General features: G+C 49.0%; 1 protein-coding gene across 1 annotated transcript; it reads left to right on the forward strand.

Moving 5' to 3' along the window:
* Positions 1-10,928: 10,928 nt before the first annotated feature.
* On the forward strand, positions 10,929-13,122 carry LOC122649574. The gene is made up of 2 exons (XM_043842776.1): positions 10,929-12,047; positions 12,207-13,122. The coding sequence occupies exons 1-2, from the start codon at positions 10,942-10,944 to the stop codon at positions 13,072-13,074; spliced, it is 1,974 nt and encodes a 657-aa protein (XP_043698711.1). The 5' UTR covers positions 10,929-10,941; the 3' UTR covers positions 13,075-13,122.
* Positions 13,123-13,162: the final 40 nt, after the last annotated feature.

Genomic DNA, 13,162 nt, shown 5'->3' on the forward strand with positions numbered 1-13,162 from the left:
GAACCAAATGAAGCTGAATCCCGCCAAGTGTGCATTCGGCGTGACCTCGGGAAAGTTCCTCGGTTTCATGGTCTCTGTCAAAGGCATCGAAGCCAATCCAAAAAAAATCAGAGCCATCCAAGAGATGAGTCCTCCAAGAACGATCCGAGAAGTACAGAGGCTAAACGGGCGTGTGGCGGCGCTGGCACGATTCATGTCGAGATCGGGCGACAAGTGCCTACCGTTCTTTAAGGCCCTTAAGAATATCCGGAACCCAAAGGACTTTATCTGGTCGGATGAATGCCAGGAAGCTTTTGAAGAGCTGAAGAAATATTTGGAGAACCCGCCTCTTCTCAGCCAACCCGAACCAAAAGAGGAGCTTCAAGTCTACTTAGCCGCTACCCCTGTAGCGGTTAGTGCGGTGTTGATCAGGGAAGAGAGTCGAACTCAAAGGCCGATATACTACATCAGCCACGTTCTTGTCGATGCCGAGACATGGTACTCCGGGTTTGAGAAAGTAGCATTCGCTCTTGTTACAGCTGCAAGGAAACTAAGGCCATACTTCCAAGCTCATCCGATCGCGGTACTGATCGACCAGCCACTCAAGAAGATATTGCACAAACCCGACATTTTGAGACGGCTGATTACGTGGGCGGTTGAGCTAAGTGAATACGATATAAGCTATCGTCCGAGGATAGCGATAAAAGGATAAGCCCTTGCCGACTTCATCGTTGAATGCACAGGGCCCGACCTTGAGGTCGGATAAGAAAAGGTAGTAGAAGAGGTCGGGGCTACGGCCGACCCGACTTGGACCATGAATGTCAACGGCTCAAGCAACTCTGGAGGAAGCGGGGCCGGCCTGATACTGGTAAGCCCCGAAGGGTTTTTAATCCAATATGCCCTGAGGTTCAAGTTTCCCGCCTCGAACAACGAGGCTGAGTATAAAGCCCTCCTAGCTGGACTTCGAGTCAGCAAAGCAATGGGCATAAAGCGGTTAAAGGCGAGAGGAGACTCCCAACTTGTGGTCAACCAAGTCAATGGAGACTATGAGGTGAAAGATGAAAGGATGATAGCTTACCTGAGCCGAGCCCGAGATCTGATTTCCGAACTCAAGCACTTTGAGATGACTCGAATACCGAGAAAAGAAAATGCTGCGGCTGACTCCCTGTCCAGGTTGGCCGAGGCTGACCTCCAATATCTGAACCGGTCAGTATACATAAAAATCTTGGAGAAGCCCTCCTTACAAGAAGAAAGCGTAAAGCACATTGAAGAGGATGGGCCGACCTGGTTGGACCCCATTGTCAACTATTTGGAGAATAACCTGCTCCCGGAGAACAGAGACGAAGCAAGAAAGGTCAAGATCCGAGCCGCAAAATACGCAATGATCGTCGGAGTGCTCTACAAAAGAGCAATCTCGGCCCCTCTTCTCCGATGCCTGGGACCAAAGGGGGCCGAGTATGCTTTGGCCGAGGTGCATGAGGGAATATGCGGGAGTCACATGGGTGGCCGAGCTCTCGCATACAAGATACTTCGACAAGGATTCTATTGGCCAAGAATGCAAGAAGAGGCCATGAGGTATGTGAAGACGTGCGAGAAGTGTCAACTGTTCGCACCAATCCCAAGCCGACCAGCAACAAAGTTGACCTCAATGCTGAGCCCAATCCCATTTGCTATGTGGGGAATGGACATTCTCGGAGATTTCATCCCGGCATCGGGAAACAGAAAGTATGTGGTAGTAGCGATCGATTACTTCACCAAGTGGGTCGAGGCTGAGCCCCTCGCCACCATCACTGAGAAGAACTTGGAGAAGTTCTTCCGAGATAAGGTCGTCTACCGATTCGGGCTACCGAAAGTGCTCATCACAGATAATGGCACGTAATTCAATAACCCGACCTTCCGAGAGTTCTGCGAACACTTCTACTTTGACTTTCGACCCATCTTAGTAGCTCATCCGCAAGCAAATGGACAAGTAGAAGTGTCCAACCGAACATTACTCGCTGGTATTAAGAGAAGGTTAGATGAGGCCAAAGGGAGATGGGTGGAAGAACTCCCAAGTGTCCTATGGGCATATCGGACGACAGTAAGAACTCCAATCGGGGAGAGTCCTTTTCGCCTCGCTTATGGGACCGAAGCCCTCACCTCGGTTGAAGTTATGGCCTCATTGTACTGAGTGCTCAACTTCGATGAGAAGACCTATGAAAATGGGCTGAGAGCCAACCTTGACTTCCTCGATGAAGTCCGAGAAAATGCCCTACTTCGGAACGCGGCATACCAACAGAAGACGGCAAGGTACTATGACTCAAGAGTAAAAGAACGGCACTTCCGCCAAGGAGACCTTGTGCTCAGAAAACTCAGCGCATCCCAGCCGAGGCAGCAAGGAAAGTTAGCACCAAATTGGGAAGGCCCGTACATAGTCTCCAAGCAAATTCGCCCTGGCACGTATCGCTTGCAGACTCCGGGGGGCAAGAAGGTACCGAGACCGTGGAACTCGGAAAATTTGAAGAAGTTTTTTCAATAACTGAGCATGCTTGTATTCGGCTTCAACTCCGACATTTGATTCAATAAAGTCTTTCTCCACCATTTAACATATTTGCAAGCTCCTAAATCAAAGTCGTAAGACCGGTCCTCATAGACCTGGCCGACCACGAAGACCGACCCTCATAGGTCGACAGCCAAGTCGTAAGACCGGTCCTCATAGACCTGGCCGACCTCAAAGACCGACCCTCATAGTTCGGCAGCCAAGTCGTAAGATCGGTCCTCATAGACCTAGCCGACCTCAAAGACCGACCCTCATAGGTCGACAGCCAAGTGGTAAGACCGGTCCTCATAGACCTGGCCAACCACAAAGACCGGTCCTCATAGACCTTGCCGACCTCTCAAGAGCAAACATCCCCCTTTGGCCGAGCCTAACAAAGTTCAAAACTAAGCTAAGGCATTAGGCTCGGCCAGGAAGGATGCTCGGCCACGCATCCGCTTATATGACAGCCAAGTCGTAAGACCGGTCCTCATAGACATGGGCGACCTCAAAGACCGACCCTCATAGGTCGGCGGCCAAGTCGTAAGACCGGTCCTCATAGACCTGGCCGACCTCTCAAGAGCAAACATCCCCCTTTGGCCGAGCCTAACAAAGTTCAAAACTAAGCTAAGGCATTAGGCTCGGCCAGGAAGGATGCTCGGCCACGCGTCCGCTTATATGACAGCCAAGTCGTAAGATCGGTCCTCATAGACATGGCCGACCTCAAAGACCGACCCTCATAGGTCGGCGGCCAAGTCGAAAGACCGGTCCTCATAGACCTGGCCGACCTCTCAAGGGCAAATATCCCCCCTTGGCCGAGCCTAACAAAGTTCAAAACTAAGCTAAGGCATTAAGCTCGGCCAGGAAGGATGCGCGGCCACGCGTCCGCTTATATGATGGCCCGTCCAATCGGACCGAAGGAAATAACGAATTAACCAACCAAAGCGAGGATCACATTGACCTCGGGCATGGCATGGCCGAGCCACCGACCACGTGAGGCATGGGTAAATAGAGACAAGTTCCTAAGCTCGGCTAGCGGAACGACTCGGCAGTTCAGCCACAAACAGAACAGAGTACACAAGGAAAAGAAGGATAAGAGCGCTGAACTAAAACACTTAGACAGATTCTGGCAAAAATAAATTTTTTCATTCATTATAAGCCGACTGATCGGCACGGTTACAAAAGGGCAGTCCGGCCCCCATAAAAAAATAAAAAAATTTACATCTCGGTCTCCTCTGCGTTGGACTTGGAGGCGACCTCGGAAGTGTCCACGGCAGTAGGCTTAGCAGGAGGGTCTTGTGGTCCAGCTTCTAGAGGGAAGACGTTGGCCGGAGTAGGTTCCTCAAGGGGCAGAGTCTGGGTGACCTCGGCTCCCTCCTCATCTCCCAACTCCCCGGCAAAGGTAGTCGCATCATCATCAAAACGGGAGAGATTGAGATCCGGGTATGCCGCCTTGATCTCGGCCAAAAGTTCAGCTTGGCCTGCCTCGAAACCTTTGGTATATGGAGGCCTCCTGATCTCATGGCAAACATCAGCTTACTCCTCTGATTGAAGATAGTCGCTGACCGCCTCGTTCCGAGCCGTAGCCAGATCTTCCTTGGCCTTCTCCCTCACCTCGGTAAGCTGAGCCTGCAGAGCCCGGACCTTTTCTCTCTGCCTGACCACCTCGGCCTGAGAGCTCTCCACCTCGGCCTCGGCGGCAGTAAGCTTCTCTTGGGTCTCTCGACGCCTCAGAACGGCATCCTGGGCATCCTGGTAGGTCTTCTTGCACTGGACGCCCAAGGAATGGTTCTCGGTCAGGAGCCGCTCAAAGCGGAGCTTGGTCTCCACTGCCTTGGCGAAGCCCTACAAAAAAGCACGAGAACAAAAATCAAGACAGACTACACAGATCATATCTAATCACAAGAGCCGACAAGGAAACTTACCATGTTGAAATCTTGGAATAGAGTGGAGAGGAGCTCCGGGTCAGACAGCGCCTCGAGCTTCTCCTTGTCGGTTGGAAGCCGACCTGCATCCAGCCATTCTTTGGCGTGTACGATCGACGTCAAAGCCGAGTCCCCTGGGAAGAGGCACCAAGTCGGCCTTACAGGAACGTTATTGGCCGAGGCCCTCCCCAAGACGTATCAGGAGATGTTGGTGGGTGAAGCCACGGGCGGAAGACCACCACTCGTCAGATTGACCGAGAGCTTCTGACGCTTAATGTCTCTCGACGGGCTCCTCTTGCCTTTTCGGGCTTTCCCCTTCCTTGGAGACTCGGCTGGGCCCGTATTCTTCTCGGCCTCAAGGCCGACCACAGCGTCCGATGGTCCCGACATCACGGCCTTGCCCTTGGGGCCCTTAGAAGACTCTCCCCGGGACTTCTTCTCAAGATTCTTCTTCCTTCGGTCTGCCAGGGTCTCGGCCCTTAGCCGAGCTGTATCCATTGGGGGAATATGGCAACCACTGCAAGAGAAACCAAGAACATAAAAAATAAGTACAAACAAAAAAGAAGACTAAGTAAAAGGGGTCAGCTCGGACCACCGAGACGGGCTCAGCTCGGACCACCGAGACGGGCTCGGCTCGGGCTCCTACCAGGGGTCATATGCCACCTCTGAAGAAACCCCTCGTCCTGAAGCTGGAGGACATCGAAGGGCGGATGCTAGAGGATCAGGTTAACCGAGGTCATCTCGTTCTCGGTCAGGGGTAGTACCCTATTGACGTAGTTCAAGTTCATCTCCTTCCACTCGGTTCGGAGAGGGCTGTTGGGAATGGAAGCGAAGAAAAAATGAGGCTTCCAATACTTATTGAAGGTCGGCGTGCCGACCAGAAATTTGTGGCTGCCCAGAGCCGCACTCTTCCCCGATCGGCGATAGAAATAGTACCACCCCTTCTCGGGAGACTTCTTCAAGAAGAAGAGCCGAGAGAAAAGCGCCACGCTCGCACCTCGGCCCATCTCACAGAATAAGGCGTAGAAGCCGTACACATCTAGCCAAGAGTTTGGCACCAGCTGGCCAGGAGACAGGTGGAAGTGGTCCAAGATCTGGTCCACCAGGCTGAGAACGGGGAGCCTGAACGCATACTTGAAGGGCGTCTCATATAAAGCCACCTCGCCGGGCCTGATGAAGCAGGCCATCTCCCCGGGGTTAGGAACTCGGAGCTGAATGTCCTCGGGGATGGCATAGGTCGTCCTCAGATAGTCGAGGTCGGCCTCCATGATTGTGCTCGGAACGGTGCCGACACTACCTTCCTCGGGGGCGTCAGCAGACGAGCTGACCGAGCCAACCCCCACCTCGGACGAATCTCCCTCACTTGATTCCTCATCGGATGAGGACGACCCAGATTTCTCGGCTCGGTCTGCGACGATGGGATGGACCACGTGGTCAAACTCCAAGAGTAACGGAGGCTCGGCCACCTCGGCCTGACAAAGCTCCACTACATCGGGCTCATCCGAGATCGAGCCCAATAGGTCTATGGTGGGAGAAAGAGCGGGGAGCTCTCGGCTCGGACTCGCGCCCTCTGCCGCCCTGGCGAACAGTTCGCCCATGGGACTACTACCAACTGACATACTGGGCGGAGAAGACTTACTGGTTGAAGAAGAGCTGAGCGCGAACGAAGCAAAGGCCGAGCTGATCACGAACAAGTAAACACCGAGCGCTACCGAGCTGAAGAATCCAAGCTTGCCGAGAAGTCAATAACTTAGAGCAATGAGAAATGAATAGTAAGGAGTCGCCTATTTATAATCCTTGGGTTTTACTGATCCAACGGCCGACCAGAGCTCAACATAATTCAATGGCCCAGATCAAAGGACGTTTCGAATTCCCGAGCCTGCCATAATGACTCTGCTGACATGGCACTGACACCCAACCGTCAGACCGTGCAACGTCAAATCCGCAGCAAAAAATAAGCTCGGCTCGACCACAAAAATTTTCCAGACAAGCAGACCAGGAAATTTCACTCATCAGTGCCGAGCAGACTGTTGATGAGTGGGGGGGGCCTGTGATGAGGCATAAAACACCCCTCCTATCAGAGGCTGCCACATGGCCGACCCGACCTCAGTCCGAGAACCGAGTTGGGCCGAGCAGTAGACCGGGCCGACCCCATCTTTGATAAGTCACCTGACAGAGCCAGACTCGAGCGAGCTAGCCGGTGGCTGAGGCCGAGCTCATACGGGTCAGCCATGGACTCCTGGCCGAGCTTGCGGCCGAGACCAACCTCTCAGGCCGACCTCCCTTGTCGACCTCCTCGACCTCCGAGGCTGAGCCCTCCTCCACTGAGGCTACCATAGCACCCCACCGGGGATCTCCGGGCCACGTCAGCGCATCCCGAGAATCGCGGGATAGGGATCGAGCCACGATCCCAGCGCAACACGGAATCGCACTCTACATGGACTCTTACCTTAATAAGAGTCTGGCCCCCAAAATAGCTCTCCGCTCCGCTCTACGCGAGAGAACCTTTCAAAAGAAGGACTCCTACCATACTAGGACTCTCCCAACCGCCTCATCTCCTCCTCACTTTATAAATACCCAGGTATGGAGCACCATTCCTCATCTCACTTTTTGACTAGCAGTTACTCTGTTGCATTGGAGACCTGACTTGAGCATCAGAGAGTCCTAGGCCGGAGCCACACCGGCACTCTTGTGCTCATTGCTTGGTTTTTGCAGGCTCATCCGCGGGTGAACCAAGCACCGGAGGTTTTCACACGCAACAACTATAATTTTTTTTTTAATTTATAGTATGGGAAGGATTTTTTAAGCAAACGAACATACCAATGAGGTGCGACAAAATAATATCATACATAGGAGGATAACAAAATCATTTCATATGAGGAGAGGGAAGGACGTAGAGGGTGCTAGCGTACCCTCCTCAATGGCTAGCTAAAAGAACCTTTTCCCTTGTAATATGAATGTTTTATTGAAAATTGTTGTATTTTATACTATTGAAATTTCAAATACATCTTTGTGTTTTTGCTTCAGTCCAGACGCGATCTGGTTTACTCTTGGGCCGACGTCAGACAGGGAGTTTTTGGCATAGATTGTGGCTTGATTGACGTCAGCCAGAGAGTGTTCTATTTCAAGGTTTTTTAGAAACCTAGTTGGTTTGCTTAACTCTTTGTCTGATGCTGGATGTTGGTTTGTAGTGTACGACTGATGTGTCGTTGGCGTTAACGGATCTTCTTCTTGTGCCGTTCAAAACTTTTTTGGCGTCAAGGACAACTTCATTCTTTGTGCCTCTTAGAGGGACACAACCCTTGGGAGGGTGTTTTCAAGGGGTCTTCTCCTATGTAGATAGAAGACGCTTTTGAATACTTTATTGAGTGATTATACAAGTGTTTTACACACTCTCTGGTTGTTACTTTCTCACATTCTCTTTTGAGATTTTTCTGTTCAATCATTCAATCCCCTTCGATGGCAGAAGGCAACCTCCATTTTTTCGTTGTTTTGAGAGGATTTGTTAGTCTGTTTTTATTATTAAGTGAACATAGCCCGAACATGTCCCGAGTAGCTACAAGGCTATTTTATCTTGGAGGTTGATTGGTAAGAACTCATTTTGCACCATAAGGGATGCGTGGTGTCTATGATCTTAAGAAAAGTAATTGGTGGCACGACTTAGCCCCACCGATTCCTTGACTGTCTTCATGTATTGCAGGTTCATGACGCGATGTAAATGCTTGAAATTATATATTCAATCTTGGTTTGTTTACAAGTCAGATAAGTAATCTGCACCTTCTTGTTACATGTAGTTTTATGTATGGTTTAGATAACATATTTCCAATAAAATTGTTAGATAGATTGTAATAAATGAGAGATTAGATAAATAATTTGTTATTTTGGGAAAAGTGTTTTAGTCCCACATCGGAAAACTACAAGAGTTATAAATGGTATTTATTATATTACCTTCTTTATCTCTTGAATTAAATCGAAAAAGGGAGACATTCTACGGTGTATATGCGAGGACGGCGTAGCCGTCCGCACACACGCACGCGCGGCGTGGGCAGTGGGCTGTAGAGGCGTTAGTGGCGTACGCACGCATTTAGCACTTTGCATCACGATGCAAGCGATCTGATAGGATATGACTGTTGTGAACATGTTCATCTCTGGTTTAATCTGGACCGTTAGATCGGATGGCAATCGATCTAATGGATACAGAATGAATAGATATGTCTATTCAGAAGAGGTGCTCCACTTCTATAAAATAGAAGTCCTGTGTTCAAACGAATTATCTCTCTCTCTTGCAATTCAGTATCTCTAAGTGGAGTTCTGTGTTTTATATTTATTGCTTTGTTGATTCCTAAAGGTGAATTTACCGTGTGGGGCAAATATCTCCTTTAAGATAGCGAGATCGCGTTCAAAGCAGTTTGAAGTTTCCTTCTTCAAACAGAGTTTTTCTAACAAAATTCAGGTTATGGTTTCGGCCCAATATTCAAGGCTACTTTCATCTAATTCAGTTTCTTTCGTTGTCTACATTTAGTCTTGTAGACAATACACACTTAAACAATAGCAGCCTTTTTTCTATAAAAACTTAAAATGAAGTCTAAAGAGGGACGCATGCTGTAATAGGGTGCCAACGGTCAAGCCTGGTCAGTTTCGATCGGCTTGATCAGGCCCCATCAATTTAAGGCCTTGCATTGTTATCAATCGTTTAGATAATCGGGCCTTGTAGGTCAGGGCACACACACTTCAATATGGTCGGTTACCATTATGTCAAGGCTAAAGCCTTTAAGGTAAAGTCCAGCCTAAAGCCTTTAAGGTAAGGTCCCAAATCGATTATTTGATACGTTCAGTGTGTCTTAACATACCTTTGAACATACAAGTGATATTCTAGCAAAAAAAGAAAAAAAAAGAAAACATACAAGTGATATTTTGTAAGCTTTCCCAATAGAATGAAGGAACAAAAAATTCGATACCCACTCATGTCAATCTCCATGATAGTAAGGGGGGGAGATGGAAGAAAGAGAGCTGCTTGGTTTCATCATTCATGGTTCCTGCACCTAGACATAGGAGCATACAAATTTACCATTTTGTTCATGTGAAATAAAAAAAAAAAACATCCATTTTGATACTCATACATACACTCTCATTGGCCCCCGTACTGATGTAGGGATTTCACGACCAAGCAGCGATCTCTTACTCAAAAGTGCCAACAACAATAGATAAAATCAGATGGTTAAAATATACACAACTCTGAGTTTCATGATAGAGGCTCATCACCTGATTCTTTTCCAGTCTCATGAAGTTGATTCTGTAGTATTGTGCAGGTTATATGTAAACACACACCTCACTAACATAGGCAGTTTGGAATTTTTATCCGCTGCTGTGCACTGCAACGCTACTGTGCCATCATGCGATGCAGCAGCGGCCATGTATGCACAATGGGCTCCACTGTTCACACATGACTGCTGCTACGCCGCACGATGGCACAGCAGCGCTGCAGTGCACAACAACGGATAAAGGTCCGGCAGTTTGATAGCATTTATAAGTATCAATATGAGAGTATCGATCGGTGCCCCGTATCAAGCAGATTAGTCTGTCTGATCCATTTCTTGATTGGTCCATCCGATTTGTAATCATATTAATGTCAAGCAACGACCGTACTGATACTTTTATACCATATCAATACTTAGAATCATGTTTAATAGGGCACGGTTTTTAGTATTAATATCTGATCAATCATATCGAGCAATTCAAATCGACATAATACTTGACCAATACAGTTTGGGTGATTGATACAATACATATATCTTTTCGAAAAAACAAAAAAGATGTTTTGATCCTTTATCGACCTGATACAACTGATATGCATGATATCGATATCGTATCACCCGCTACGGATACTAGTGTCATTTCAGTGGAGGGAATCGACATATTGCCCAAGGTGGGGTAGGATGGTTATTTATGCTACTATGTGAGGAATTAGAGAAAATTGAAACGGATAGCGAATTGGAGGTGATAAAAATTCCATTCCAGTGATGGATCTTTATCACCTCCAGTTGGCTGCCCGGCCCAGTTCCCTAGTTCCTTTAACAAAGGGGGCTGAAATGACCTCTCTACCCATGCCCAAACACTCTACCTAGGTGGGGTCCACCATCCCCCTATTAGAGGAACTGGGGAACTGGGCCAGTCAGCAAACTGGAGGTGATAATTTTCCTCTAGTGATAGGGCAACTTCGTTTACTCTCTTGTCTGTATTTCCACTTGAGGCACCTATTCTACAAACTCTGTTGGCATCCCCAAGCTTTCCTCTCTTGGGTTCTGTTTATCTCTTACAGGTTACAGGTAAACTGTATTGGAAGGAAAGCTGGGGGGATTGGGGGAAGGATTTAATTAATTAATTAAAAATAGAATTAGAATAAAGGGTTAATAGTTTTACTTTTCCAAATGAGTATAAGAGCTAGAACCTTCTGCAAGCTCACCCCTTCCCTCCGTTCTTTGTGTAGTGCAGGAGGCAAGAGGCAGTAACTCGCACTCCCTCATGGACCCACTAGCTCCTTCACTACCGGCGGTGGCGTCCGCCACCCATCTCGCCTACCCGGACTCGGTGGACTCGTCTCCCAGGTCTCGCAACATGGATTCCTGGGACGAGCCTCTCCCTCCAATCCCTGGCGGCGCTAAACTGCGCCTGATGTGTAGCTACGGCGGCCATATCGTTCCTCGCCCTCACGACAAGTCCCTCTGCTACCTGGGCGGTGAGACCCGAATCGTGGTAGTGGAACGCCAATCCAGCCTTGCAGACCTCTCCTCTCGGCTCTCTCGCAGCCTCCTCAATGGACGCTCCTTTGCCCTCAAGTACCAACTCCCTAACGAGGACCTTGACTCCCTCATCTCCGTTACCACCGACGAAGATCTCGAGAACATGATTGAAGAGTACGATCGCACCACCACTTCCTCCTTGAAGCCCTCTCGCCTCCGTGTTTTTCTCTTCCCTACCAAGCCCGAAACGGCCGCTTCTGTCGGCTCTCTCCTCAGCGATTCCAAGTCGGAAAATTGGTTCTTGGATGCCCTCAACGGTGCTGGAATCCTGCCCAGAGGGATTTCTGCTGACGCTGCTTCCGTTAATTGCTTGCTGGGTCTGAACGATGTTATGCATGTCAACCCTTCTGCTGATGGGGAGGCTCAATCTGATTCCCTGGGTGGCAGTAACAAGCAGGTTAATAAATCTGGGCAAGATGTTCAATCGCTGTCGGATTCTCCGATGATGGAAACCAATTCATCTTTTGGTTCAACAACTTCTTCGCCTTCTATGTGTAATTTGCCTCCAATTCGGGTTCATGTTGAGGATGGTGGTCGCTTGCATGATCAAAAGGTTGGGCTAGAGGAACATTTCTCGCAGTTGAGTGTCGCTGCTCCGCACAAGCAAGAGGAGGGTTTTGTTTCCCTGACTTCTCCGCGACCTGTTTCGACCACCGTCGCAGCTGTTACGGTTAACCCTACCACTGTTGCTAGTGAAAACTCCGGCCGGGTTTACTCGGACGATGAGCGATCAGATCACGGAGCCCCTATTGGTTTCCGGAAGCTGCCACAGCCGCAATTGCAACAGAGGATGGGAGTTGATTTACCTTCCCCAGATGCAGCTGCAAGGTATCCTCAATCTCCCTGCTTCTTCTCTTCTTAGTTCTTTTTATGTTTATTTCGATTTCTCCATTTCTATATTTCTGAGGGATTGGGATGTTAAATCAGATTGATTCAGTTTTTATTTGATTGGAAAACGATTTCTGAATTGTTTCGAAAATGTTTTAGAGATGCCAATTCTCGCTCGAAACCAGTGTTCTATCAAGATCCAGTGGCACCTGCATCTCCTGCTAGAGACAACAGGGTCCCTGCGATTCCTGTTGATCCGAAAGCTAACATGTCTGATCCAAGCTATAGGATCCAGATACAGCAACCGCAACTTCAGGATGCTGGGTACGTCTTGCCTTCACAATTGGATTATCACCAGCAGCAGCAATTCATCCCCGCAGGCACGCATTACATCCACCATCACGCCACAGGACCAGTACCCGTCTCGTCATACTATCCAATGTACCCTTCGGCGCAGCAGCAGCAGCAGCTCCCTCACCAACTCGATCAGCAGCAATATCCAATGTATTTCTTGCCTGTTAGGCAACCACAAGCTTACAACTTGCCTGTTCAATCCTATGTAGGTGACATTCCAACCGTCCCTTCTAGCCGACCCTCAACACCACCCAACTCTGCCATGGTCACTTCTGCTGCAGCAGCTGCTTTCAAAGAGCCCGCTGCGCCTGTTTATCCACCCAGGACCGCAACTCCTCCTGCTAGGCCTGAAGCGGCAGCCAATGTGTACAGAACGGCTACCACAGCAGCTCCGCCGCTTATTCATATGCCTTCGGATCAGCATCAGCAGCAGATTTTGGGTTACCATCCGATGCATCACCCGTCTCAGTCGATCGCCGTTGCTGCTAACTATGCATACGATTTCGCCGATCCTGCGCACGCTCAGATATACTATACTCAGCCTTCAGTTTCTACATTGGCTCCTCAGTATCAAACTATGACCGGAGCAGCATCAGCAGTGGCATCTGAGGCTACTGCACAGTTGCCCACAGACAACTCTAAGCAGCATCAGCAGAAGATTAGATCTTCATAACCATTGCGAGTCATCCATCACTGATCGCTGATGAAGGAAAGAAACAATTTTGGTAAATTTTAGTACTTTATTTTAATAATTTTGTTGT

The sequence above is a fragment of the Telopea speciosissima genome, chromosome 2 (assembly GCF_018873765.1).
Source record: "Telopea speciosissima isolate NSW1024214 ecotype Mountain lineage chromosome 2, Tspe_v1, whole genome shotgun sequence".
NCBI lineage: Eukaryota > Viridiplantae > Streptophyta > Magnoliopsida > Proteales > Proteaceae > Telopea > Telopea speciosissima.